This window comes from Vespula pensylvanica, chromosome 4, assembly GCF_014466175.1.
Source record: "Vespula pensylvanica isolate Volc-1 chromosome 4, ASM1446617v1, whole genome shotgun sequence".
NCBI classification, from domain to species: Eukaryota; Metazoa; Arthropoda; class Insecta; order Hymenoptera; family Vespidae; genus Vespula; species Vespula pensylvanica.
The window spans coordinates 6,564,911-6,591,356 of NC_057688.1; the positions used below are offsets into that span (position 1 = coordinate 6,564,911).

The following is a 26,446-nucleotide window of genomic DNA, read 5'->3' on the forward strand; positions in this document are numbered from 1 at the left end:
CGGTTGGTTGATAGAGAGGCAAGTATAAATTATAAAAACAAAGATGATTAAGAGAGTAATGATTTCAGATAAAATCAAATAAATTAAAATTACTGAATAGTATTATTTAGTAATTCGTTAAATTATGTCGTTGACTTCGTACGATCAATACATTTTTTCTTTTTTTTTTTTTTGAAAAACTAGGACGTCATGATAATAATCTAATTACTCTCTCATAAATTCATGTAAAAAGAAGAGGAAAGATAAAAAAAATCGAATCAAGCAAATAGTCATAAAAAGAATACTTCATATTCACCGTCTGTCTCCTTTCTCGTAGGCTGATACGAAACGCGTGGTTCATAGGTAGAAAAAGGGCCGAAAGGCTAGAAAAGAGGTGTAGGACAAACAGCGAGCACACAGGCGTGTGAATAGAGAAAGAGAGAGAGAGAGAGAGAGAGAGAGAAACAGTGACGCGCAAGGGAAGCTTTGGTAGAGGGGAGAACAGAATCCTGATCAGAGAGAAGGAAAGATAGATAGATAGATAGATAGATAGAGAAAGGGAGAGAGAAAGAGAGCTCATACGCGACATGTTAGCTAGAAAGAGTCAGAGAGAGAGAGAGAGAGAGAGAGAGAGAGAGAGAGAGAGAGAGAGAGAGAGAGAAAGAGAGAGAGAGAAAGAAAAGGAGCGAGTGGGGTTGTCGTGGCACACGGTGGGGCAGGCAGACATAGTGGGGAGTAGGATTGAAGAGAAAGGGCGGCTGGGGGCGGGCGCGAGGCACGATTCTCAACGGGAACGGCCACGCTCACCACATCTGGTGAGCAACTGGCGCACTAGGCTGTGATATTCCTCGCGAAGCACACGCGGAACAGAGAGAGCCACACAACGAAGACGATGTTTCATGAACTGTTCTCCAAAAAAGACAGCAATAACAGGAACATCTATCGACGACAATAAAATTAGGAAAATTAATGGAAACTAAATGATATTTTCTTCTTCGCCGATAAGAAAAAGATAAAAGAACAAGAAGAAGAAGAAGAGAAAAGGGAAAAGGAAAGAGAGACAAAGAGAAAAAGGAAGGTCGCGTTATCACGTTGAAAGCCTCGAGGAGTCGAAGGAGAGCTCCGCCTCCTCCGGTGCCCTCCTCCGTCGGCCTTCGTCGTCTTCTTCATACTACTACTCCTCCTCGTCCATACGCTAACGTCCAGCCGCGGCGGTGTGCCCCACCGTTTGACCAACTGGCTACTACGTCACACATGCTTTTCTGCGGAGTCGGCAAGAGTCGAAGGCTCGTCGAGCAGTCGGCTTCAGTGAGTTACGAGTTTACGTTCGGGTTTCGGCGTTACACGAGCGATAACGGGGGCGTCAATCGAATCGAGATTGGGAGAGGATTCCGTACCGGGCCTGCCCTCTCTTTCCCTCTTTCTCGCTCTTTCTCTCTTTCTCTCTCATACACATTCTCTCTCTCTCTCTCTCTTTCTCTTTCAACCATGGGCAACAGGTTTGAATTTATGGGACAATAAAGAGTGCGTAGTGCGCGTGTCTCCCTTGCTCCTACTCTCAACGGTGCACTCTTTCTCTTTTTCTCTCTTTCTCTTTCTCTCTATCTCTCTCTCTCTCTCTCTCTCTCTCTATCTATCTATCTATCTTTCTCTTTCTCTCTACCCTCTCACTCGTGCGCGCGAACAGTAGAGAAAAGAGAGAGAGAGAAGGAGAGGAACGACGGTGGAGACTATCAAACTCTCATAAAACTGTCAGGCACGGTCGCCGGGGCTGACTTATGTGCGGCCCTTCTTCTTCTTCTTCTTCTTCTTCCTCTTCTTCTTCTTCTTCCTCTTCCTCTTCCTCATCCTCATCCTCATCCTCATCCTCATCCTCATCCTCATCCTCATCCTCATTCTCATCGTCATCCTTGGCATCGTCTTCGTTGGCCGTACGAAATCAGCTGCTGTTGCGTGAAGTTACCTTCTCCCAAAGTGTCGTAAGGATTACGAGCCTCCACCAAAAAGAAGGATACTTCGGGAAGAGCCTAAGAGGATACCAAAAGAAAGACACCGATTCTTTCTCTCTCTTTCTCGTAGCAACGAACGAACCACCCCCTTTTTCGGGGTAATCGCGGTAGGGGGCGCGCGCGCACGCGTTACCCCCTTTGCCGAGCAGGCGAAAGACTACTTGTCGGTGACGTCGCGCTAGGAAAGAGAGGAACTGCCAGAGAAGAGAGAGAGGGCTGCCCCCACCAGGGTCCTTGCTCGAGGGCTCCCGAATATCTCTCCATTAGCCCCCCTCGTAGCGACGGCCATCCCCTCTCCTCAACGAAAGCTCTCCTTCTTTCTCCTCCCTCTTTTCTCGACTCTCTCTCTCTCTCTCTCTCTATCTCTATCTCTCTTTCTCTGTTACTCTTTCACTCTCTCGTACGTTCACGCACCCCTCTCGGCTCTCGTCACGTCGACGTCGACGACGTCGGCCTGCGAGACGGGCACACGAGCGGCGCAGCGCCAGCAGCACCACCAGCAGCAACATCAGCGGCAGCGGCGTCGGCTGCGGCGGCTTCGAGCCGACGGACGACGACGACGACGACGACGACCACGACAACTACTACTACTACCACAACGACGGTGAAGAGAGGAGAGAACGGGCTTGAAGAATCCTTCGTCGCCGGCAGGAGAGACCAATCAAGGTTTGACGAACGGCGCGGATTGGTCGAAGCGCTCTCCTCTGACACGCAGAGAGCGCGGGCACGTGACAAGCTACCGCACACACCGGCCTCTGAATCGCGGCGAGGCCTTCAGTACGATACCAACCACCCTCCGCGCATGCAACGGACCATCTCCGCGATCCTTAACATCTTCTCTTTCTCTTTCTCTTTCTCCTTTTCTCTTTTTCTATCCTCTTCCCTTTTTCTCTATTTTTCTCTTATCGTATCACGTGTAATATTTTCTTCTTAATCGTCATCGAGGATAATCGTTTGACAGAAACATTCCTCTCTTCGGATAGAGAGACATAGGATAACGTGTAAGAGCTCTCGTAGTGCGACGCGAACGGGAGTTCTCTCTCTGGTGAACGCGACGAGGAAGAACAGTCCTTTCCGATGGAGCGAACCAACGAGTTCGCTGTCACGTGCTACCACCGGCTGGAACCCCGAGTTCTCTCTAGGTAGACAGGTTCCGAAGAGAAAGAAAAAGATATATATATAGAAAGAGAGAGAGAGAGAGAGAGAGAGAGAGAGAGAGAGAAAGAGAGAGAGAGAAAGAGAGAGAGAGAAAGAGAAAGAGAGAGGGACAGAGAGAAGTCGTAAAGAAGAAGAAGACAGTTTTATTGGGGTAGGCCCACGTGACCCTTGTAAACAGAAGTTTCTTTGTCGTCGCGTTTTGTCGCGTATAAACGGTGTTTACGTGAGAGAAAGGTGAAAGATGAAGATCATTTTTATCTAACAACCTTGTTATTGAAAAAAGAAAAACAAACGGAAGCTACGAGATTCTAAGGTTTGTGCGAATCGTGAATGTCGTTCATATCGGGACGTGCAAAGAGATCGGTTCAGTGACGTCGAAGAGGGACGAAGAAAACATCGAACGATGAGTTCGTATCAGTTCGTCAACTCGCTCGCGTCATGTTACGCGGGCCAACAGCCTCAGCAGCAAAGGCCTACGCCTAATTCACCCGGAGAACCGATGCAGGCGGCATCACCAGCTGGTGCTGATTATTACAATCCGAATGCAGCGGCAACGAGTTATCCGGCACCATGTTATTCCCCTCAGCAACATTATCCGCAACATCCGTATGCGACTCCTGCATCTGGAATGCAACACACAGCACCAACCGGCATGATAGACTATACGCAACTTCAACCTCAACCGAGGCTGAACGCCACGGCCACCTCGGCGCAACATGGGATGCATCAGCAACCATCTCAGCATCATCCTCAACAACATCATCCCCAGGCGCAACAACAGGCACAGCTTCACCAAGACCCAACGACACCCTTACTTCAAGCTGCTAACGCGCCCTCCGCGCCCTCAACATCGAGCTGCAAGTACGCCGACTCGACTTCCTCCACCGGAGTAGCCTCGCCTCAGGACCTCTCGACCTCTACCTCGAGAAATAGTCCCACACCCTTGGTAGCACCCGGCACGAGCAAATCCGCGTCCGGTTTGACATCTCCACCAGGAACCTCTTCGAGGTCCTCCGTCGCGGCGGCATCCGCGGCTTCACCTCCGAGTGGAACGCCGAGAAACGTTGCCGATGGAAATTCTACGCTCACGACGGCATCCTCAGCTTCCTCGCCAGCATCCTCCACTTCAAGCACCTCTAGCACCGGAAATAATTCGTCGAATAAGGTGAACCCTTCCGGTAGCAATCCACCGCAGATTTATCCTTGGATGAAAAGGGTTCACATTGGACAGAGTAAGTCTATTTACTTTCTTTATTTTATTTTACTCCTTTTGCCATCATGAACGAGAGGCGTCAAAAGCGGCACGATCTGATCTATCGTAAATAATGGATCCTTGCCCGATCCATCGATCTTGAGCGCGATTATGGTATCTTAACTGGTAGCAACAGATCGGCAATTACGCGATACGCTTATAGTACCTGCTTTTATTGGGACTGGATCTGGGAGTAGCAAAACCTGTATCGCGTAAAGGTAAACGATGCTATCCTCGAGAAGGTAGCTGGATCTATCAAAGAAATGCCGAGGTATTAATCGATATCGAAAGTCTTTACGTAAGAATCGTTTCTACCTGTGAATGATGTTATTACTCATATTCAATTTGATGACATTAGAATTGAACGTAATTTACGCATGAAGCTCGAGTATAATCATCATAACAGATAAAAATTTCTATGTCACGTACGTAAAAACAAAAAAAAGGAAAGAAAGAAAAATAAGAAAAAAAAAAGAAAAAAAAATAGAAAACAAGGAAATTGCGCTTCTCTTCGAGTTGTAAAATCGATATCTACTTCGTGTCGTAGAAAACCATTTCCGAAAGCGTCGTGGAATATATTCTTTAAGCCAATAAATCATTGAGCTTCTCGAAGGTAATAGTATTTATACGCGTTAAGGACAAAAAAGAAAAAATATGAAAAAAAATATAAACGAAAAGACATAGGCGAGATCATGATTTGTGATGTTGCCAATAGTATGACAGTTAGCGATAATGTGCCGTAACGCAAATATATACATATATATATACATATGTGTGTGTGTATATATATATGTATGTATGTATGTATGTATATATGTATGTATATATATTTATAAAAAATCCTTCCTACGGAATTTCTAACATCATTTGCATGAACGATGGATCCATCGGTATTTAGTTGCTAGCCTAATCGCCATGAAAATCTGTTCGAAACGTTCACGCAACGACGTTGAAGGTTTCTTTCCTCTCAATGATATCGTATCTAAACGATATTAAATTTATTCGAAAATGTAAAAAATCGAGACTGACTCCATCAATATATCTAACGAATGATAGATACTTAATAAAAATCCAATATAATCTTATCTCAATAAAATTTAATATCTTAAATCAATTTTCCAAAGTTCATCATATTAATAGGATAAACAAACTGATGATCGATAAGATCGGTATATCATTTGAAAAGTGTTACCCAACCAAATTAGTCTTCCTAATACGATGAAGTAATATAGAATGGTATTAAAATTGTCATGTGTTGTGGTAGAACATTGTGTAGGGAATTTGGAGTGTTGCGTAAATCAATGTGAATTGAGGGAAGTTAACGGGATGAAGACTGGGATAAAGAATTGTTGTCGTTTCGTACGTATGAAAAAGAAAGAAAGAAAAAAAAGATAAGAGAGATAGAGAGAGAAAAAAAAGGAAAGAGAGAGAGAGGGAGAGAGAGAGAGAGAGAGAAAGAAAGAGAGAAGAAAGAATAAGAAGGGGGTCGAAGGGGTAAGAGTAATTCAACGGGGCCAAGACGGGATCCACCTGCCCCCGCGGTTCAAAGAAGATAAGACAGCGCGCTGGTCGCGCTCACATTAGTCGCCCGCGTGATTTACTGCGCGGCCAGTATGATTCAGTCAGCGGGGAATTTGACGAAGAATTAATGGTATTATGATATCGTGTGTAACTCTATGTATGTGCGCCCGGGCCATAAATCAGACTGCATTGTAAGGCGCGGGGGGGCCCTTTCCTTCTTCTCTCTCTCTCTCTCGTAGTCTTTGATTCTTTCTCCCTCTCGCTCTCTCTCTCTCTCTCTCCTCATCTCAAGACAAGGCTTAGCTTCGACGAAAACCTCGGCCTCTCTTCGATTCGGCCCCCAAACGGGCCACGAAAAGCAAAGGTTTCTGATCTCTCGCGAGCTTTCTGGCCTCGCTCGACAGTAACACGCATACTCCGTACATACATACATACATAGTTTTCTTTTCCTTCTTTCCTTTCACCCGACGTTTCTTATTTTTTTTAAATTTATTATTTCTTTATGATATAAGAAAGTTTATGATAAAAGATTGATCGAAGTTCCATTCAATTGTTCAATGTTCTTGGTAATCGTGAGAAATTAAAAAATTTCTACTCCGGTATCGATCTGATCGAGTTAATGATTTCATGAGAATTCCCTTTTGGAAGACGATTTAATGCTTGAAGAGATCAGCCATTTTGATGTTTTATCGTTTAACCGTTATATTACTATCAGAGGAGACAAGAAATAATAGAAGAGAATGATTACTTATAAGTAATGATCTAGTCCAGGTATAGAACGCTCGATAGCTTTCGTTCTTCCATTCGTGATATAAATTCAATTTGTAATTATCGGAATTAAGTAGGTATAGGATACGGTTGACGTTAACTTTGAAGTTATCTAAATAACAGTAATTACGTAGTTGATAACTCAATTCGTTCGGTAATAACTTGTATTGCTTACAGTATGAAATATAAGTAATTTTACATGTTCAACGATTAAAAACGTATACCTAAGTATCATTTTAGAAGTAATTAAATTTTTTGCTTTTTCTTCTTTTTTCTGTTTTTTCTTTTTTTTCTTCTTTTTATTTATTTTTTTATTTTACAACGAGTAAAGTCTCCGAGTAACTATTTTAACGAGTTTCTAAAGAATTGCGTAAAACCGTCGACGTTTCAAAGCGCGACTACGCATTTAAAGCAATTACGTTATGCCTCGACGATCTTTAGACCTGTCTGCGAATATCTCGTTCTAAACGCATCCCGTTCTTTCCGCTCTTATTCTCCGGTATCTCCTTTTTGACTGTCCGCCGGACCAAGGCTAAGCGTCACCCTTTTCGTTCGTTTCGAATTTTGCTGACAATGAAATGGAACTCAAGGTCGTTTTAATAGCTTAAACCTTCTCTTTACATAGTTTAACGCTTAAACGTCTATTCTATAACCTTTATCCAACCGAAAACGGGTTGCTTTGTAAGTATACTTCGATGATTTAAGAGTTAAAAATTTGTCATTTCCATTTTACGAAGATTTTTGAAAATATTTGGAATATATTTGAGATTAGGAAGGCTCGATGGATAAAGGGTTTTAATAAAAATAAAATCCGATAGTTATCTTTCGATATATTTTCAAATTTACGATCCTCAAATAGCATTGCGTTAAGCAATAGAAAACGAAGGACTCGAACAAAAGCGACGTCACGAATATACGAAGTGGGACGAACAAAAATAAACAATCCGGGTATGCATCAAGGGGAAATAATTGATTCGTCAAGGTTTGCCGTTAAGGAGAGTGTTCAACAACACGTAGATGTTCCGTTTACAAGTTCGTCCAGCCGTCGCAATGCTTTGAAGATCGGTGCTGATGTGTAAACGTTTAAACGCCGGATTTGAATAAACAAACGAAGCAAGAATGCCTGCTGGCGATGCAACCGCAAATGAGAAAATTCTCTACATATTAACGCACTTGAACTCGTTATACGTGATCATGAACGTGACTATCTCATCAGTAAGGATCCTTTAAATATAGACAAACAATTTTCGATATTATCAGACACATTGCAAAAGAAATTAAACGAAATATATTCCATTTCAAATTATACAGGATGTCCATAAACGATTATCTTGATCATAATATATTATAATTCTTTACTGGATAGTTAATTATAATGAAACACAAATGCATACACATCGGTGTATAACACATAACAAAATTTTCTAACCGGAAAGAAAAAATTGAGTGAATTTTAACGTATTGGTTGGTCTCATCGGTAAACTATTGTAAACCGTTGATATCTGCATAATCATTTATGAATATCTCGTATGTAATATTTATAATAAATGTACGACATTCTTTGTATCTCTTTTTTAAAAAGATAATTTCCGTTCGATCGAGAATCGTCGAAGTACCAAATGCCAGACGAATTTGTATCTTGGGAATCGCGTTAGCGGCTACCCTTGGCTCCGATCGGAGATCCAGAGGAACTTGGCCTTTTCTCGAGGGCCATCGAGTAACCTTATTTATGGCGAAACGATCGACCCGCAATTATGCCATTCATGGCAAAGTCTACCTTCCGTTTATCGCTTCGACCCTTGAACGAGCGAATCTAGGGTAAGGAATGGTATATTTTGGAATTGTGGAGTCAATTGAGACGTGCATGTTTTTACGTCATCGAACTTTTCTATCTATTCGTTTTGTTACGTTACCCTTTTTTTTTCTTTTTTAAGAAGAATCAAAACAAATTAAGCCTAATATCACATTGAATTGAGAATTAATTTCAAGTATCTCCTGCAAGAAACTATGAAGTTTTATTTCTGGTGATCTAATTAACACAATGTGATGATTTGAAAAAAAAACGATTGACGAGGGAAAAAAGAAAAAAATGAAAAGAATATTTCAATAATTATATTCGTATTTTACGAAGAAGAAGAAGATCACCATCACGCATCGCGGTTGGTCGAAACTAAGATCGGTTTAAGGTCGGAGTCCTTTGCATGGCTTATATTTATGGCAAAATGATCGACCTATAATTATGCCTTCCACGAGCAAAGCCACCTTCCGCTTACCCATCCACTATTGGCAGCCCCTCACGAAACGGGCTTGCTACCTCCCTTTACTCCCTTCTCTCTTTTTCTCTTTCTCTTTCTCTCTCTCTTTCTATCTGTTTCTCTCTCTTTCCGCTTATCGTTGCGTTAACCGATCATCCACCGAAGAAGAAAATAATTACACGATTATTCGCTTCACGATAATTAGGTACCGTGATGATTATCATAACGCTTACTATGCTGCAAGGGCTACATGCAGATCGGCTCCCAATTTATCTTTGTCAATTTTCTTCGCACTTTTATTCTCCTCGTATTCCAGATGTAAAACATTTTTTATAGAAAAGAAAAATATACATAATAGTTCATATAAATAATTCTTTTCTTCTACGATCATCTTAGAATAATTAATTGTTTGTCTTTCATAAATTCAACGATATCTTTAAAGTTCAGAGAATGACATTAAAAGCTAATTTATTGATTTAATTTTTATATACAATAATGAAGTAGACAACAGATAGATAATATTTCTTTTTTTTAAGATTCTGGTTCAATTACGTAAACTGATCTTCGACCATTTGTATTCTTTAAGATTACTATTGTAGAATGGATATTTAATAGAGAAAATAAATGAAACAATCCTTCTTAGAGAATAATATTAAAAAATAATACTTTTGGTTTTTGTAAAATAGAAAACAATCTGTTCGATGACATACGTTTCTACGATACGTTTTAGTTTAATTTCCCAGAAAAAACGAATAGTCGTGTCGCACATCGATGTGAAACAAAAACAGCTTGATTTTAAGAATCTTACGTCTACTATTTTAGAATTACATTACGTTTAAGAAACTATGAAAAAATAGTGCCAGGATAGCAGGCTAGATATATGGTAATGTAATCATAAGGACTAACGAGGAATCAAGCTGAAGAAGCGTACAAATCGTTTATTAGGATATAAATTTTCATAGAGCTTGTTCGCGAGCGCGTACGCGAGTAAGATCACTGGAGGGGGCGGTCATGGTGTAAACCGGATAAGCCGATGGGGTAATGGATGTGTGCCGGGAGCGAAGTGGGCCGCCTGTTGCTGCGTGGCCCGGGCGCCACAGGGATCCTTGATCCTTATGCTCCTGCAGTCGCCCTTTTGCCAGACGAACCCTCTCCAACGAAGATTTCCTTCGGCCGAAAATTTACGAGCTGCCTGCGAATCGGGGGGAGGTACCCATCCTGTATCGTTGATTCTTCCTTCCTCTCGTGGTGAAAAAGAGAGAGAGGGAGAGGGAGAGAGAGAGAGAGAGAGAGAGAGAGACAGACAGATAGATAGATAGATAGATAGATAGAAATAGAGGTCTCTATCTTCCTCTCTTTTTGTGGTTTTCACGCGACGTAACGCTAAGGAATACAATGATTATCGAGGAACGTGTCCTTGAACCAAACCGATGAATAGAACCTATCCCAGGAAGCAATTTCTTTTTCTCAAAAGGCATTGCGTTCTAGTTCGTGGCGTGACGCTTTTCTAAAGCACGAACCGTGAAAGTCCGTCTGAAAAATTTTACGATCCTCTTAACGCGTAGACCGATCTAACGCTTTACAATTTTTATTTAATAGATATCAATTAATTGCTCGTATAATATTGTTGTTATGAGAAGAAGAAAGGGAGATGCAACATAAAGAAAATATCGTGATTAGGAAGAAACATCGTAAAAGAAGAAATTTCCTCTGTACATACGTATTGCGTTATCTCCGTTGTTTGGGATAATAATAAAAGGAAGTGTAATAGAATTAATATGAAAGGATAGGCTCTCGGCGATGGAGGAGAATGGCCGTGGACGATAAGATAAGATGATATTTCAACTACGCGGCAAGACGGAGCATTAGCATCGAGCACGCCGCAATGCCAAGTACCAGTCGAGCCGTTTGATACTTCTCCCGAAGATCCATCGACGTTTATTAATAGCGCCGCTCGTGTTCCACGACGGACGATTATTTCCAGCCTGTGTAATTCAAGAATCGTGCGAGAATCATCGTCGTCGGGACATCTCGATTTTCGAAGATAAATAAGTCGCGTGTAGGATCGTTCGCCTCTGAGATTAGAGAACTCTTTCGTGCTAGTTCGAGCCGGTGGAACGCGTGTTATTTTGTATTTTATCATAACGCGTGTAAGAATAAAGCGTTAACGTTGGAGTATGGATCTGTTAGATACGCTATCTATCAGATCTATCGATCCTTTTCTAACATATAAAATAAATTACCTGCGATAATTATCTAGAGATAATGTAAGATTATAAAGAAAAATTTTCTTTAATTTGATAATTTCATTGATAAGTAAAAGAGTTAACTATTATCGCTTTAAAAGAAATTTATTATAACGTTATTCAGAGTAGCGCGTGCCGACTTCGGCTGCTTGTCGCTCTCCTTTCTAAGATCAGATATCAGCTTTTCTTATCGTCTCCACGGGTATACACAAAATTGGATGTTAATCATGATAGAAGATGAAGATTTGAATTTTTCTCACAACATGTCCTCGTAATTAGTCTTCATCGTTTTCATTTAACGGGTTAAACCTAGAATACATCCATACATCGAATAAATTGTCGGATTACTGTGTGTCACACTAAGGACAAAGAAAAACAAATGGGCCGATTATTAAAGTCACCCATGACAGAAGGAAAATCGATGATAAGATCATCGCGATGCTATACTTCAGCACTGTCTCTAACTTAACATATTTACGACCACCATATTTACAAGTTGACGCGTGCTTCTAACAACAGCGCCACCATACATATATGCGATACCGTCTACCGATTTTCTATGCGTGCGATATAGAAATGTTAATTTTCGTCGATATAGATCAACTTAATGGTATAAGTAATGGTATAGTTTCTCAAAATGTTCTACATTATTCATTACTAATGCTGTCACTCGTTGCGTTCGTATGTGTTTATAAGTTTTAACGTTACTTTACATTCATGATTTCTTTCTCTTGGGTAAATCGTTCCAAATGCACTTCTTTCCACGTTCCCTCGATTTTCGGTAGCCTATCATCGAAACTATCACGCTATCGAAACTATCTTGAAAGTCGAAGCTCGCGTGACAACTTTAAAAACGTCTTCCCGATTGGTTCCGATTGATCTCCTTTCTTTTCCTTATCAACTTTAAACGCAATCCATTCGATAGAACGACGTATTAACAATTATAAGATCCGGCAACCTCTGTGATACTAGAATAAAAACTCTGTAAAATCGATTTTAATAAAAAAAAAAAAAAAAATAAAACATCGATTGTATTCTAGTTTCTAACGAAGAGAAATAATCGTTCGGAATGATCAATCCGATAGATCAATTAATAAAATTGATCATTACTATCGCGATCCTGATCTCGATCGATTCTATTAATAATCGATCTACGTTAATGGAAAATTTTTCTTTCACGTCGGAGTGTGCGATTTTAAATCTCGATCATATATTAACGCGTATAATACAAAGATAGCTTTCTCATTTGAAGATATATTAAACGTATCGTTAAATATTTCCAATGATTTCTAATTTGATGGTTCATGAATTTTTAAGATTTTACAATGGAATTCGTGTTAGCAACCATACTCAATTTCTTCCCTAAATATCCTCATTCTCAAAGTTGAGGGAAAAGAGGGTCGCGAAAGCTGGTACTATTACGAGGAAAGACTTCATTCCGTAGGTAGTATCCGTTCTTTACGAAAGAAGCGTGTTCCGACGGTGTTCCGACGATCCCGTTTACACCCTAGCGACCCCGAACCATAAATAAATGCTGGTGCGAGGCTTACGTACCATCGCAGCTTCTTCTGAGAGGCTCGCCACCGGCGGCGAGTCAGAGTAACCAGGACGAACGCCATGGACGATCAAATCGGACAGCTTCCTAAGAGGAACAACCCAAGCTAAAACATAGGTACTGCATGATTCATAGGACACGCTGTTAGAAAGAGAGAGGAAGAGAGAGAGAGAGAGAGAGAGAGAGAGAGAGAGAGAGAGAGAGATTGGGACACCAAGTTCGGCTGGTGTCTGGAAAGAGACGCCCGTTTTCGATGAGATTTATGCTCCCATGTTTCGCGAACATGCCGTCAAATAAGGAACAGATGCTACGTCGGACGTTACGCAATCACGATTGATCCTTAAGAAGATCGTTCTTATTGGTGACGTTCGTTATATTTTATATTAACTGACGTATTTACGAAGTGTCTCTATCTGTAGGATGGATCACTTAAAATCTATAGTATCTTTCGCTTTTTTAAGTTTCAAAGATTTCAGCGACATGGAAAAAATAAGGGTGGACAATTTTGTTTGAGAAGGTTATTCGATTTTAAACGTTATACTTGAATCCAAGTGATTTTTATTTGAAATATTTTATAAATGATTTAAGCATTTAAGACAGTATTAAATATTTGCATCTGTTAGAATTAATTTTCTTCTTTTTTCATTTTCTTTTTTTTTTTTAATTTCGTTTCATTTACTAAGAGCTTCATGATAGGGTGAAAGATGTGATAGAATTGCGCAGGGTGTGTCGAGGAAAAGTAGGAAAAGAAGAATAAAGGAAAATTTGTGGTATTAATCGTGAAAGAAGAAGGCAAGCACGTTCGACGCGTTCGTACGAGCGCACACGCGCAGAGAGACGTAGAGGCGCGCGTCACGGGAAGCATTCTTGCTGTGGGAAAATTAATGACTTACCTTCAGTGGGAACAATACAGTCAGCTGCGACTCTCTACATGTTTCTCTCTCTCTCTCTCTCTCCCTCTCTTTTTCTCTTTCTGACTGTCTCTCCTCTCTCTCTCTTTCTTTCTTTCTCTCTTTCTCTTTTTCTCGAGGAGAGTAGAGTGCGCGTAGCGCTTCGCGACGCGCTGATGCGAGTCTCTGCCTAAGGTCGAACAAAAACGATCGTGTGCACAGTTTTACGTGTATGCATTGTGTTTGTATGTGTGTTGCGAGCCAAGCGTAAATCGATTTATTCCTATCGAGGGCAAACTCAGGAATGTAAGAGCGTATATAATTTTCGTTCATACGTTTCGTGGGTGCTGGCATTAGTTGTCAGCCTAGAGAGAAAGCCACGCTTAAGTACCTATCGTCGACACAACTAAGAATTATTGCGTAACGTTATTGTAATCGATCGAGAATTTTCGTCTTTATCTTTCAAATCAAATAAATATCGTTCAACGAAAAAAAAAATTAATTTCTTTCGAACAAAAGTTTTTCTGATTAAGAAAAGTAAAGGAAAACAAAAAATAACTCGAAATTTGAGAGTAGATGATAAATGAATTTCAATGTTTCTTACGTTCATTTCATCCCCATAAGAAAAATACAATTTAATTTCGTTCGGATCGATTGAAAAAATTGATCGTTTCCGTTCATCGATATATCCACGAAGTTTTATCCGATCGAAACGATCCGGGGATCTCGATCACCCACATCGAAACCCCGCAGTTTTCGCGAGCTTCGCGAACAACTCGATGGATCGACGTTCAAGAGAAGAGAATAACAGCGAGGAGGTGGAGGTTACGCAAAAGATCGGAGTCTCGTCGATCGGTGGAACTCGCGGTAACGTCGAGAGAGTAACGTCGAGGAAAAGATAATGCATTCGGAGGTTGGGAGTCGCGCGTGTGTCGACCGATCGGACCGCCGTCTGATGGATGGAGACGCGTAGCCTCTATCTTCCATTCTTCCTCGATTCTTCTCGTGAGCAAGGGCCCGTTCCTTCCACGCGAGATGTCTTTCCTCTTTCTATATAGCATATACTCTTTCATCTCTCTCTTTCTCTCTATTTTTCTCTTCTTCGCTCTCTTTTTGTATTTTTTTTCTTATCTCCCTCTTCCTCTCGTATAAAATAATCCCTTCGGCAAGCACGACAGTTTCTTACGTACACAAAACTGTGTACACACGTGCGTTGGGATACGAAAGAGAGAAAGAGAGAGAGAGAGAGAGAGAGAGAGAGAGAGAGAGAGAGAGAGGGAGAGAATGCTTGAGAAACAACTTCGGAGCCAAGGACGAGAATAATAAGACTCTTCTATAAAGCAAAGAAATGATATCGGTGATAACGAACTGTTTTTGTACTTTGTTTATAAACGGTGATTGCCTCGCCGTGTTCTCATTCTTCGCGATGTCGCCGATGAGAAACGATCGATCGTATTTTCTGCCGCTGCACGCGACGCGTTAGTATCGGAACATCGATAATATGGTTATTTTATATTCTTTCTCTCTTTCGTACCCCAACGCATTCTTTTTACTTGCATCATTTGCGAGATATTTATTTATTTATTTATCAATGTATATCAGTAATAGTCTACTTTTGAGATATTTTTGAATTCGTAATTAATTTTTCGAAGGCTATTGCCAAGTAAAAAACCACAAGATTTCTCTTAGCGGATGACCTCTAGAGATTTCGTCAGTTCGTACAGTGTGTTTTTACAGTAAGTAAGAAGAAAAAGGAAATAAATAAAATGATGACTCACTACGTTGTGGTACACGTACGTCAAGGAGTACAAAGTGAACGGACATCAAGGAAGAGAAAGAAAGAGAGAAAGAGATAGAGAAAGATAAAGAAAGAAAGAGAAGAGCAAAGACGAGGCGTTAATTGAATTTGGGTACGCGTGGATTATTGTGAAGCGTTTAAAGGGGCCAGAAACAAACCTATTTGCGTCAGAGAGCTTTCTCGTGGAAGATAACAAATGATTCGCGAGGCGACCACCGGCGGGTGCTCACCAAACTTCGGTATAAAAGCTTCACCGAGAGAGAATCCGTTCCTCTTTCCCTCTTCCGAACCCACTTTACCCTCTTTCTCCTCCTTCACCTCCTCGTCTTCCTTCGTCTTTCCACGCTTCGTTCTCATACACCCTCGGCAAACGTTCTCACCCCTTCCCTCAGCCCTCCCCACGCTTCTCACTTTCGAAACACACCCTTCGCGAGAACACCGCTTGCCGTGCCATTCAGATTGAAAAGCAATAGTTTTTCAATCTATTTATAACTGTCCGATGCACACATACATATACAGATATACGTGCAAACATACTCGTTTGACCAAGTTGAATGTGTTAGCACCTCCCGTTCCGATGACCTAATTCGGTCTATCTCGCAAAGCCGTCGTTGAAATATTACGTAATATATATATATATATATATATATATATATAATATATATATTATATATATAATATATATTATATATATATATTATATGTATATACACAAATACAAAACAAATCTTTTCTTTTATCATGACTACACTGAATGTAAATAGAATAAGCAACGTGAAAGAAAAAAATTAGCTTACATAAGTAATATTTAGAATACGTATACTATAATATAAGCTATAACGTAGAATAATTGAAAACGAAGAAGATACAAGACATCGTTAGGGACTTTATCTAATTGTAAGTGTTTAATTGTATTTAGCGCGTGGAAATAGAATCCTTGCCTTCGATCTCGAAGACGACAGATCCAAAAGATTTCGTGGACGTCTTGACAACAGGTGGATCGAGCAAAGAAGGAGAAGGAGTAGAAAGAGGAATAGAGGGAGGAGAGGGAGGAATAGAAGGCGTTTCGTCCTCGTCGTGGAATGTCGACAGGTCGTTGGTTTCGCTTGCGATCTTTGGCCCACGATCGGCTGGGGGCAGCTGCGAAACCACGGAAAGATCACAAATCACGGTGGCCGGACGGTGGCCGAGTGACGCAAAACACGCCTAGGTAAATTTAAATTGCTCATAGACTGATTCTCGCGGACACTCCTTCGCTCAACGTTTTAGCGAAAGTCCGTGGGCGATATCAGTCTAGAATACTGGCTTTAAGCCAGATCATCGCGTACGACATCTCTCTCTCTTTCTCTTTCTCTCTCTCTCTTTCTCTCTCTCTCTCTCTCTCTCTCTCTCTCTCTCTCTCTCTCTCTCTCTCTCGTTCTTTACATTTCGCACAGTACAATGAAAAATAGTTTAGAATTTACGCGGAGAAACCATTTTGAAGATTTGAAGATTATTAACAACTTATCGCTTGTACTTGTTAAACGTATACCTATACAAAGTATAATTTTTTAATACAAATAAAAACACGTTCGCTTACAAATACAATTTATCATCGTTATATATATTTGTATATGTGTGTGTAATATTAAAAACTATTTCTATTCGATGTTACATGTACAATATGTATGCTTGTTCTTTATGCAAAGGAAGTGTTCAATGACTAATAGACCACATTATATATCAAAGATATCTACGTACTGAGTTATTCAGAGCGCAAATTCTTTTCAATAAAAGAATGAAACATCTTAAGAACGTGAAGCAGTCGAGCAACGGCTTGCAATGGCGAGAATTGCGATCATGGTCTATGGTAATTCCATTGATAAACGTATTGGATCGGAACTAGGATAGAGATTGAATGTAAAAGTAAGATCGGTCGTATATTCGGTCGTGTATATTCGGGCCTGATGTAACGACAAGTTCTTCGAGGCGCTATCTGACGGAGGTGGACGGGAGATCTCGAAGGAATGGACCACCTAGGCTACGGAGATGCAATCATAATTGCATAATGGCCCTGGTAAACTGGCCGAGTTATTTATGAACCTCTCGACTTCTTTTGTCGGCAGTGTCAATGAAGCTCGGATTCGAGCGACTCGAGAGCGAGAGCAGCAAGACGTACGCTCGGATGTTTCTCGATGACGTCAGATCTTTTCTCTCTCTCTCTTTTTCTCTCTCTCTCTCTCTCTCTCTCTCTTTCTCATGGATGTTGGATAAGTCCACGATTTACATCGTCTTTACACCGATATGTCCTGTCAATGACTTTTTATCATCCTCGCTCCTCGTAAAACCTAATGGTTCTTAGGACGATTATCGCAGGGAATGAAAGATCGTTTTCGGTTTCCCTTATCGATCCAACATCCGTGCGACGCGACGTTGAATTTCGATGTACCAGGACCAACCGTGCCAGTTCAGAACTTTGTTCGCCGATATTCCGAGCGACGTTCGAATTCGCATAATTAATTATCTCCGATTTATCGACCCTATAGCTCTCTCTCTCTCTCTCTCTCTCTCTCTCTCTCTTTTTCTTTCTTCAGTTTTATTTTCTTTTTCCTTTTTTCTTTTTTTCATACGATCAAGAACGAGTGAGATTGATTTATTACCTTTAAGTCGAATCGAAATTTCCTGCCGTCTATCTTTGCGGGAAAGGATGGAATTATTAACGCGATCGCTTCGTTGGATTCGTCGTAAAATGATAAAAAAAAAGAAAGAAAGAAAGAAAGAAAAATTAAATAGGAATACGGATTTCGTGACATAAGTCGAAAGAAAAGAACGTTGCTAACTTTTCTACTCGATCTGTCATTAACTCGCAAAATTTTGAACAAGCACGTTTCTTCCTTTGGAATGCTTCGGTCGATCGCGTAGATGAAAAGGTTCGATAGGGCCTATGCTAGGCCTCGTATCAGATAACAGCTCAGATATGTGCCAAGGGTTAGGGGTGGAAAGGAGTCTATATATACCTCTACCTTCGTAGAAACCACTCTCCGAACTAACATACTGATGGCTAACAAACACACAACTCAGACTCGTGTACACAGAAATGTGTTGCACTCCCGGAATGCGAGAGCGCGATAGTCTTCGAGCGTGAGATCCTCTTCTTCCCTTTGTAACCAGGGTAATCGTATAAATCATCTTCCTACTCGGGCAAAATTTTCATCTCGACGATCGTTTAATGTAGGTAGAGTCCAAATGGAATATAAATTTATAACAGATACAAGCACTCTAAACATTAAATGTTTAGAGAAAACAAAGATCTTTCTAGAACTTCAAAGAAAAGCAAAATTTTTCGTTTCCATCGAAATTTATAAAAAGAAAGATTGATAATACGCTCGATGAAATTCGATCTCTCGAGATCGTTGGAATTATATCGGTCCATTAAAAATCGTAGAAACGTTAAAAAGCTTTAAAGGCAGGCCGGGTAAAAATGTTCAGCATCTGTCGCAACGCTGAGGAAGAAGGACAGAGAGGAGACATAAGAAGGGTAAGGTGAAGAGAGAAAAAGAGGGAGAGAGAGAGAGAGAGAGAGAGAAAGAGAGAGAAAGAAAGAGAGAGAAATAGAAAGAGAAAGAGAGAGAGAGAGAGGGAGAGAGAGAGAGAGAGAGAGAGAGAAACGTGTTAAGCGCAGGTCCATGTCGTGTCAGCCGTCTCGATGTCACCTCCTGTCGTCTAGCGTTTTCGTGGCTCGCTCTTAATAGAACTCCTTGCGCAGCTCGCATGTATTCGCACCCGAAGAGCCTTGTACTCGACGTGTCACCGTCGTGTCTCGACGATCCAACTGACTGACGGACCGGCTGCTCGACTAAGAACTCGACTGGCCTAACCTCCGGCGACCCTTCTTGTAAAGCTTCGTGAAGAGCCGGATATTCCACGGATCACCCCGTTACCTAGCTAACTCGCGTGCCTTCGTTAGGGGTGTACTTTCTTTGATTTTGAAATATTTCGTTTCTCTTTCAGCTCGAAACATTCCAACAGCTTCGAACCACGTGGAACCACCAAGCTTTTTCTCATTGTCAGAAGAGATTTTATTAATATCATTTAATTCGCTTACAATAATGAATTCGTTGGATTTTATCCATCGTGATTTGATAGTTATTCCTATTGGAAATTTTTGACAAGTATTGAAAAATAACGTACTACGATGAAACGTATCTAACAATCTTACAATTTAGAGACGTACTCAACAAACTTGATATACCTCGTCGGAAGATAGAGGAAGAGAAGATAAAAAGGTGTACATTACTTGCAACATGCCTGATCGAGAAGTTACAGTGTCTCTCGGCAACCTTCATCCGAGCTATTCAGTGCATCCTCGGTGCATCGACGTCGACGAGACACAGACGGCAATTAATCACCGGAAAGGATGTAGAGGATACATCAGGATCTAAAGGCAAACGAGAGAGAGAGAGAGAGAAAGATAACATGAAAGTTGGATCGTGAAAGAGAGAGAGAGAGAGAGAGAGAGAGAGAGAGAGAGGCCATGTTGGATCCTCCAACGCGTTGTTACGCGTGCCAGTTTTGTTAGCCACGTACGACTCGTCTCTTCTCGTAACTAGAAGGAAAGAGAGAGAAAGAGAAATTCCATTTGTCTATTACAAAACGGGTAGGTGTGTCGGACGAACGATATGCACACTGAAACGAGCAACCCAGAAAGCGGGAACGCTATTTATTAAAAAGTCAGACCGTACGAGCCAGCGACGTGCTACATCGGGAGGAAAGCGATAACGCTCGACGGAGGAACCGGTCATTAAGCTCGTTCGGCTCCCATTGACCAGCCACTGTGAAAGCTCTGTCTCTATCTGTCTTTCTCTCTCTCTCTCTTTATGTTCACCTCTCTTTTCGTCTCTTCCACCGCTAAGTTTCTCTTTTCGCGTCCCGCGAAATTACATATATGTAGATATGTTCTATCGATAAAATAATAGAAATATATATGTATATGAATGTCGTTTCGTATTGTTAGAATTGTTTACTAAAAACTGTAAATTATTGCTAAATTTTAGATACTCATCAGAGAAAAGATCAACTTTTCTTTCAACGTAGAAAATATGTTCAAAGTTCGACCGATCAGAGGTATCTATTGGATTTCTTTTAAAAAAATAAAAGAAAGAAAAATTATATTTTTATTCAAACGTTCACGTTGAATCTTGCCAACCAATAAACATTAGTTTCGATCTCGAAAGTCCGTTCATCGTCTTGAGTATCCTCGTCTATTAGCCATTCATCGTGAAAAGCGCGGGATGTTAGCGAGCAACGCTTCGGGCTAATCGTTGATCACCGTATGAAAGCTCCCTTAACCGCCATGAATGCTGTTCCCTCTCTGTCTCTGTCTCTCTCTCTCTCTCTCTCTCTCTCTCTCTCTCTCTCTCTCACTCGGAGGTCGTTCCGGCGCTTAGAACGAGTCGTGGGGCGGTCGTTTGCCACACGCACGCACTCAGAAACGCATGCAAGTACAGAACCCGTCCAATTCTCCGTCGAGTCTCGCTCTCACTATTAATAGCGTATTCATTATTGTTGTAAATGAAGCGACTCTTTAATATCCGCATCGATGCGAGGCGCCCACGCGAATGAGTCCTCGCAAACACCTCCTACCTTGATATCAACGAAACACCTGCGTATCCGCTCGACCGAATCGTCCAGCTGTCGATTCATGTATCGATCCATGAATTCGCGATCATTTCGTGTGATATCGTACTCGGCCATATAAATTTATTCGACACACGACGGATATGCCGTTAGCTCTTTACGAGTGCGAGTTTATTAATGAATTTGTAAAATAATTCAACAGATGTAATGGTATGCGTAAATACTTACCTACTTGTCTAGATACTTAGTTAATTCCAATTCTATTTCTATTACAGTTAAGAGAAAGGTTAGATATCTCCTTTCCTGTCATTAATATGTTAATAATTCTACATTGTCTTTGTCTCGTTACGAATACGACTTTAATGATTTTCTCTCTCACTCTCTCTCTCTCTCTCTCTCTCTCTCTCTCTCTCTCTCTCTTTCTCTCTTCCTTTACTTTTCATTCATAAGAATATTTCGGATACTCTTCTATTCTTTCCTCGTTCTATAAAATATTATATTTCTACTTAAGTGACGATCATCTTTGGTAGCCAGCCGTCTCCGTCTCTTTATCTCTCTCTCTCTCTCTCTCTCTCTCTCTCTCTCTCTCTCTTTCTCTCTCTTTATGTAGAGACGACTGATCTCACGGATTAGATTATTTTTGTGCGCTCCCGAAGAAGACAAGGATTAGAGTGTAGCTATTTATGCGCGATGAGAAGGGTTTCAAAAGTCTTTTCTCGAAAGAAAAATCGAATTTACTTTTACTAAGAGGAAAGTAAAAGTTAATAATTATTATATGTATGCGTCATTCGGTAGGATGTATTCGATTTTAAAGATCGTTTATAAAATTTTTCCATCAACTAGTAAGATGGGTTGAATGCAATAGGCGTGGTATGCTATCGTAATAATAGCGTTGCGAAATTATTTATGGCCGAGGCGTGCTAAGCAAATAGGTAAAACAGCTGCCAAGTGACCAGTTTGCAATCCAGTGGCACCGGCCAAGACATTAACCACGACTCGTTGAAATAATTAACGAGCTCGTCACGCTTCCGTCCGCGCATCCTCCGCTTCCGTTCTTTTTATTATTCGTTCGCCCTTTCTTCTCCCTCCCTCGTAAAAAGCTTCGACCTTTTTTCCATTTTCTGTCAAGCAAATACCAGAAGAACTTGACTGTATTCTCGATGGTATTTCTAAAAGACTCTGGAAGATTTAATACATATGTAGGAAAATGTTTTACCTGAGTAAGAGCAGATTGGATTACTCGTAATTAAACAATGCCTTACATTTATCCTATTGTATTCATCTTATTTCTTATATCACCTTATTTCTTATATTATATTCTCTTTCAAAACAAACATTAAACGTAGTTCAATCCACGATTACATAAACCAAGTTATTACTTGGAAATAGATGAATAAATAAATAACATTTCGTTTACATAATACTAGAATAATTTATTCGAGCGTTTGGAAAAAAGAAACAATAACAAGAATATCCGCGTCGTATTTTCACATTGTTTACATGTAGTAATACGTATCTCTGTGTTATGATTACAGGCACGGTAAATGCGAATGGCGAAACAAAACGACAGAGGACATCTTATACGAGGTATCAAACTTTAGAGCTGGAAAAGGAGTTCCATTTCAACCGCTACCTGACGAGGCGGCGTCGCATTGAGATCGCCCATGCTCTTTGCCTGACCGAACGTCAGATCAAGATCTGGTTTCAAAACCGGCGGATGAAGTGGAAGAAAGAACACAAGATGGCGAGCATGAATATCGTGCCGTACCACATGTCGCCGTACGGACACCCTTACCAGTTCGCGCCGCACCCAGGCCAGTTCGCTCACTTGGCCACATAGGACGAGTTCTCGCCCGCCGAGCTCGGAGCACACGCTGTCCGCTTTCCCGGGATGTACGGCGAGCAGAACTTCTAAAAGGCTTTTCTCCGATCGGACGCTTCACTTCCAGTAGGATTCGCGAGCTGGACATTCCGCGATCGCGATTGGCTTGCCTCGAAATGTTTATGTTCTCTTCTCAAAAACATCTCTTTTCAAATATTACGATTTTCCTTTTTAAATAGAAAAACGTAAGAGAAAGAGAGAAAGAGAGAGAAAGAGGGAGAGAAAGAAGACTCGTTGGCTTGCCTGTTCGCGAAAGCGATTACTATGTCACAAAGCAACTATTCGAAGTTGAAGGGAAGCCAAAATTTTCTGCGAATGTAGTGCCGTGCGCCCGATTTAAGACTGGACGCGCTCCGAGGGACTCTCAACACATGTGTATATATATATATATATATATATATATATATATACATATATATATACATGTATACGTATATATATATATATATATATATACGTATCTATGTACGTGGACGCAAGGAGGATTGTAAGATGATCGTGCGTCCCTTATGAGAGCCCACCTCAGCGGGTGAGATAATTGAAACTCTAGTTTAAGGGTAGATATTAACGATCTAAAGAAGGAAAAAAAATAAGAAAGAAAGAAAAAGGAAGAAGATAAAAACACGTAAAGAAGGAAATCTCGATTTTAATGGCGAAACTTAACTATCGTCGTCCTCTTGTCTGGCTGCACACTGTTTCACATGGTCCGTGAATAAGCGAATCGTATTTGTAAAGGATTAATATCGACAAATGATGGAGGGGGATGATAATCAGACATTTTTTTTCTCTCGGATCGTCCTGTACTTACTTACTTTTTCTCCGCTTCGCTACTTATTATCGAAATCTTCTATCGAATGTGTCTATTCCTATTCGACGATGAATTCGATGCGATTGGAGGAAACAGTTTCTATCTGCACGTTGAAGTCACTATTCCTAGTATGTAAGGTGCCTATTAATACTCGAAACCTTCTTCGCCAATTATTATTCTCCGGTCGAATGCGAAACTTTCGAATGATCGCGACGTTTTTTTGACGCCTTACGTTCTCGCCAAAAAAATTCGTTCGATCGTTTTACGATTAAATCTGATCGTATTAATTCCTCATAGCGAATAACGATCCTTTAAGCGAGAATTCAATTTTAACGTAAACGTGTACGAATCCGCTCTCTCTTTTCGAATAAAGCTAATTAGCGATTTTATTTAAACGATTTTATGCTATATATAAGTATATAAAAATACTCGTTTTTATAAGGTGAAATCTTTATTCCTCTTGCTCTCGATACTTTCTCGTTTATGAAAAAATATATGTAAGTAAATTTTAATCAGGCATATATAATCAAGAGAAAGACTCGATAAAGAAACGGTGGGCAGCTTAGGCGCTGCAAGCTCTTTGTAAATAGTTTGCACCGTAATGTAACTCGTTCCTATAAAAAAAAAAAAAAAAATTGTCAACTTATTGTTAGATAAAAATCCCTTTACAACTTGGCTGTTTCTTTCGAACCATCGTTCAAAATTAAACGTTTTATCTCTTCGGTAATATTAATATATCAACTAAATAGATGTATAAACCAATCTTTTTCCCCTCTCTTTGATGTTACACGCGAACCGTCAAATTTGTCGATTCGATTGAAAGCGATGTAACGAAGTGAATGTAAAAAAAAAAAGAGAAAAAAAAATAAAAGAAGAAAAAAGATCGATCGCGTAAAATATCAAATCGAAATCATTATTCGAGAATATCGGTAGAATACCGGTCGATCATTTCAGTTTAAAGAATAGAATCTTCAGCCGTTTGGCTCGAGTCTGTAAAAATTAAGTAACGACGAGCGTTCCAGAGTTCTCGTTATGCTTGTGTTATATACATATACGTATGGGTGTCTTCTTGTGATACAAGAAAGAAAGAAAGAGAGGGAGAGAGAGAGAGAAAGAGAGAACGAACGAGCGAAAGAGCGAGAGAGAATGATTGAGATTCGTTTTATGCTTTAGATCGAGAAGTCGCATGTGATTGCGACGTGCTAAGCAAATTCGGAATAATACAGGGATCCTTAAAATATATCGATGTGTTTAAAGTTAAATAAAAGAAAATGGTGACAAGAGAGCAAAAGTAAGATAAAATAAAAGTATGGCCGGAAGAGACGCTTTATTACGCGACTGGCGAGAGGGGGTTTCTTTATAAGTAGATTAACGATGAATTGTACATAATTATTGAATATAATTGAACAACGCGATATTGAACGACGTTATCTCAGCTAGGCGTTAACGAAAGAGCAGAGTACTTCGTTGTTTGTTAATTTATCGGCCCGTTGTGATGAGTGGTGGAGGAAAAAGAGGATGAAAGCGAACGAATCACGAACGATTCCTCTTCTTTTCTCGGACGAATGAAAACGCGTGTAAAACGCGAGTTTATCGTTACGCACGAATATTCGCTTTTCGTATGACGTATTTATGTACATGTATAAGTACGTAGTATATATACGTAGTATATACATACATGAAAGTGCAAAAGTTACAAAATAAAATATTTATAAGACAAAATGAAACGGGACATGTGTCCGACCGTAAAGAAATGTTCTTTCATTGCCGCCTCGCTGTCGTTTAGGAATATTTAACGAATAAATAAAAATAGCGACTATTATTATTATTATTATATTATTATTATTATTATTACTATTAATATTATTAATTTTATTAATATTATTATTATTATTTTATTATTATTGACATGATTGATATCATCATCATCATCATCATCATTATTATTATTATTAATATTATTAATATTATTATTATTAATATTATTATTATTATTATTATTATTATTATATTGAAAATGAGTCTGTTGCTAATGACCTGGTCCAGTGTTAATATTGTATTTTATTTGTTTCGTTATTATGTTTTTGTTGTTCATGCTGCGTGCCGTAAAAACACGCCGTAAGATATAGACTTGTAAGCGATGTGCATTATATGCAGAAAACGTTATTTCTGAGAGGGCAGTAAGTGTGCGAAACGTGAAATTCCATGATCGTTTCGATTCCTTATTTTTTTTTTTCTTTTTATACATATATATACATAAATACGATACGTATCGTAATCGAACGAACAAGACAGGATTACTTTCTTGATCTCTCAAAAAAAAAAAAAATTGAAATCGACGAAAGAAAGAGAGAGAAAGAAAGGATTGAATAAAAAATCGAAATATACAGTGATTTACACGTCGGGTGCGAAAGATTCATTCTCCATGTTCTTTTCGTTTCTTTTCATTTTTTTTTCTTCTGTTACTTTTTCTTTAATTAAGCTCAAGTATTACGTTCACGTAGCGTCTCTCAAATGTTACTTCATTCCATGTAATATACGTAATAGTCTAAACTAAACTACCTACTTATTACATCTACGTAATCTAGAGCACCGTACGCGTAAGGCCACATAATTATATATAAATATATATATATAATTTAAATTATAATTATTATATATATAAATGGTATGACGTACTGAGAAACAAAAAAAAGCCCACACAATAAG

General features: G+C 39.9%; 1 protein-coding gene across 1 annotated transcript; it reads left to right on the plus strand.

Annotated features, from left to right (window-relative positions):
• Nucleotides 1-1,291: 1,291 nt before the first annotated feature.
• On the plus strand, nucleotides 1,292-23,317 carry LOC122628395 (homeotic protein Sex combs reduced). Its single transcript, XM_043810657.1, has 2 exons — nucleotides 1,292-4,378; nucleotides 22,583-23,317. Exons 1-2 carry the CDS (start codon nucleotides 3,550-3,552, stop codon nucleotides 22,885-22,887), a joined length of 1,134 nt encoding a protein of 377 aa, XP_043666592.1. The 5' UTR covers nucleotides 1,292-3,549; the 3' UTR covers nucleotides 22,888-23,317.
• The last annotated feature ends 3,129 nt before the right edge of the window (nucleotides 23,318-26,446 follow it).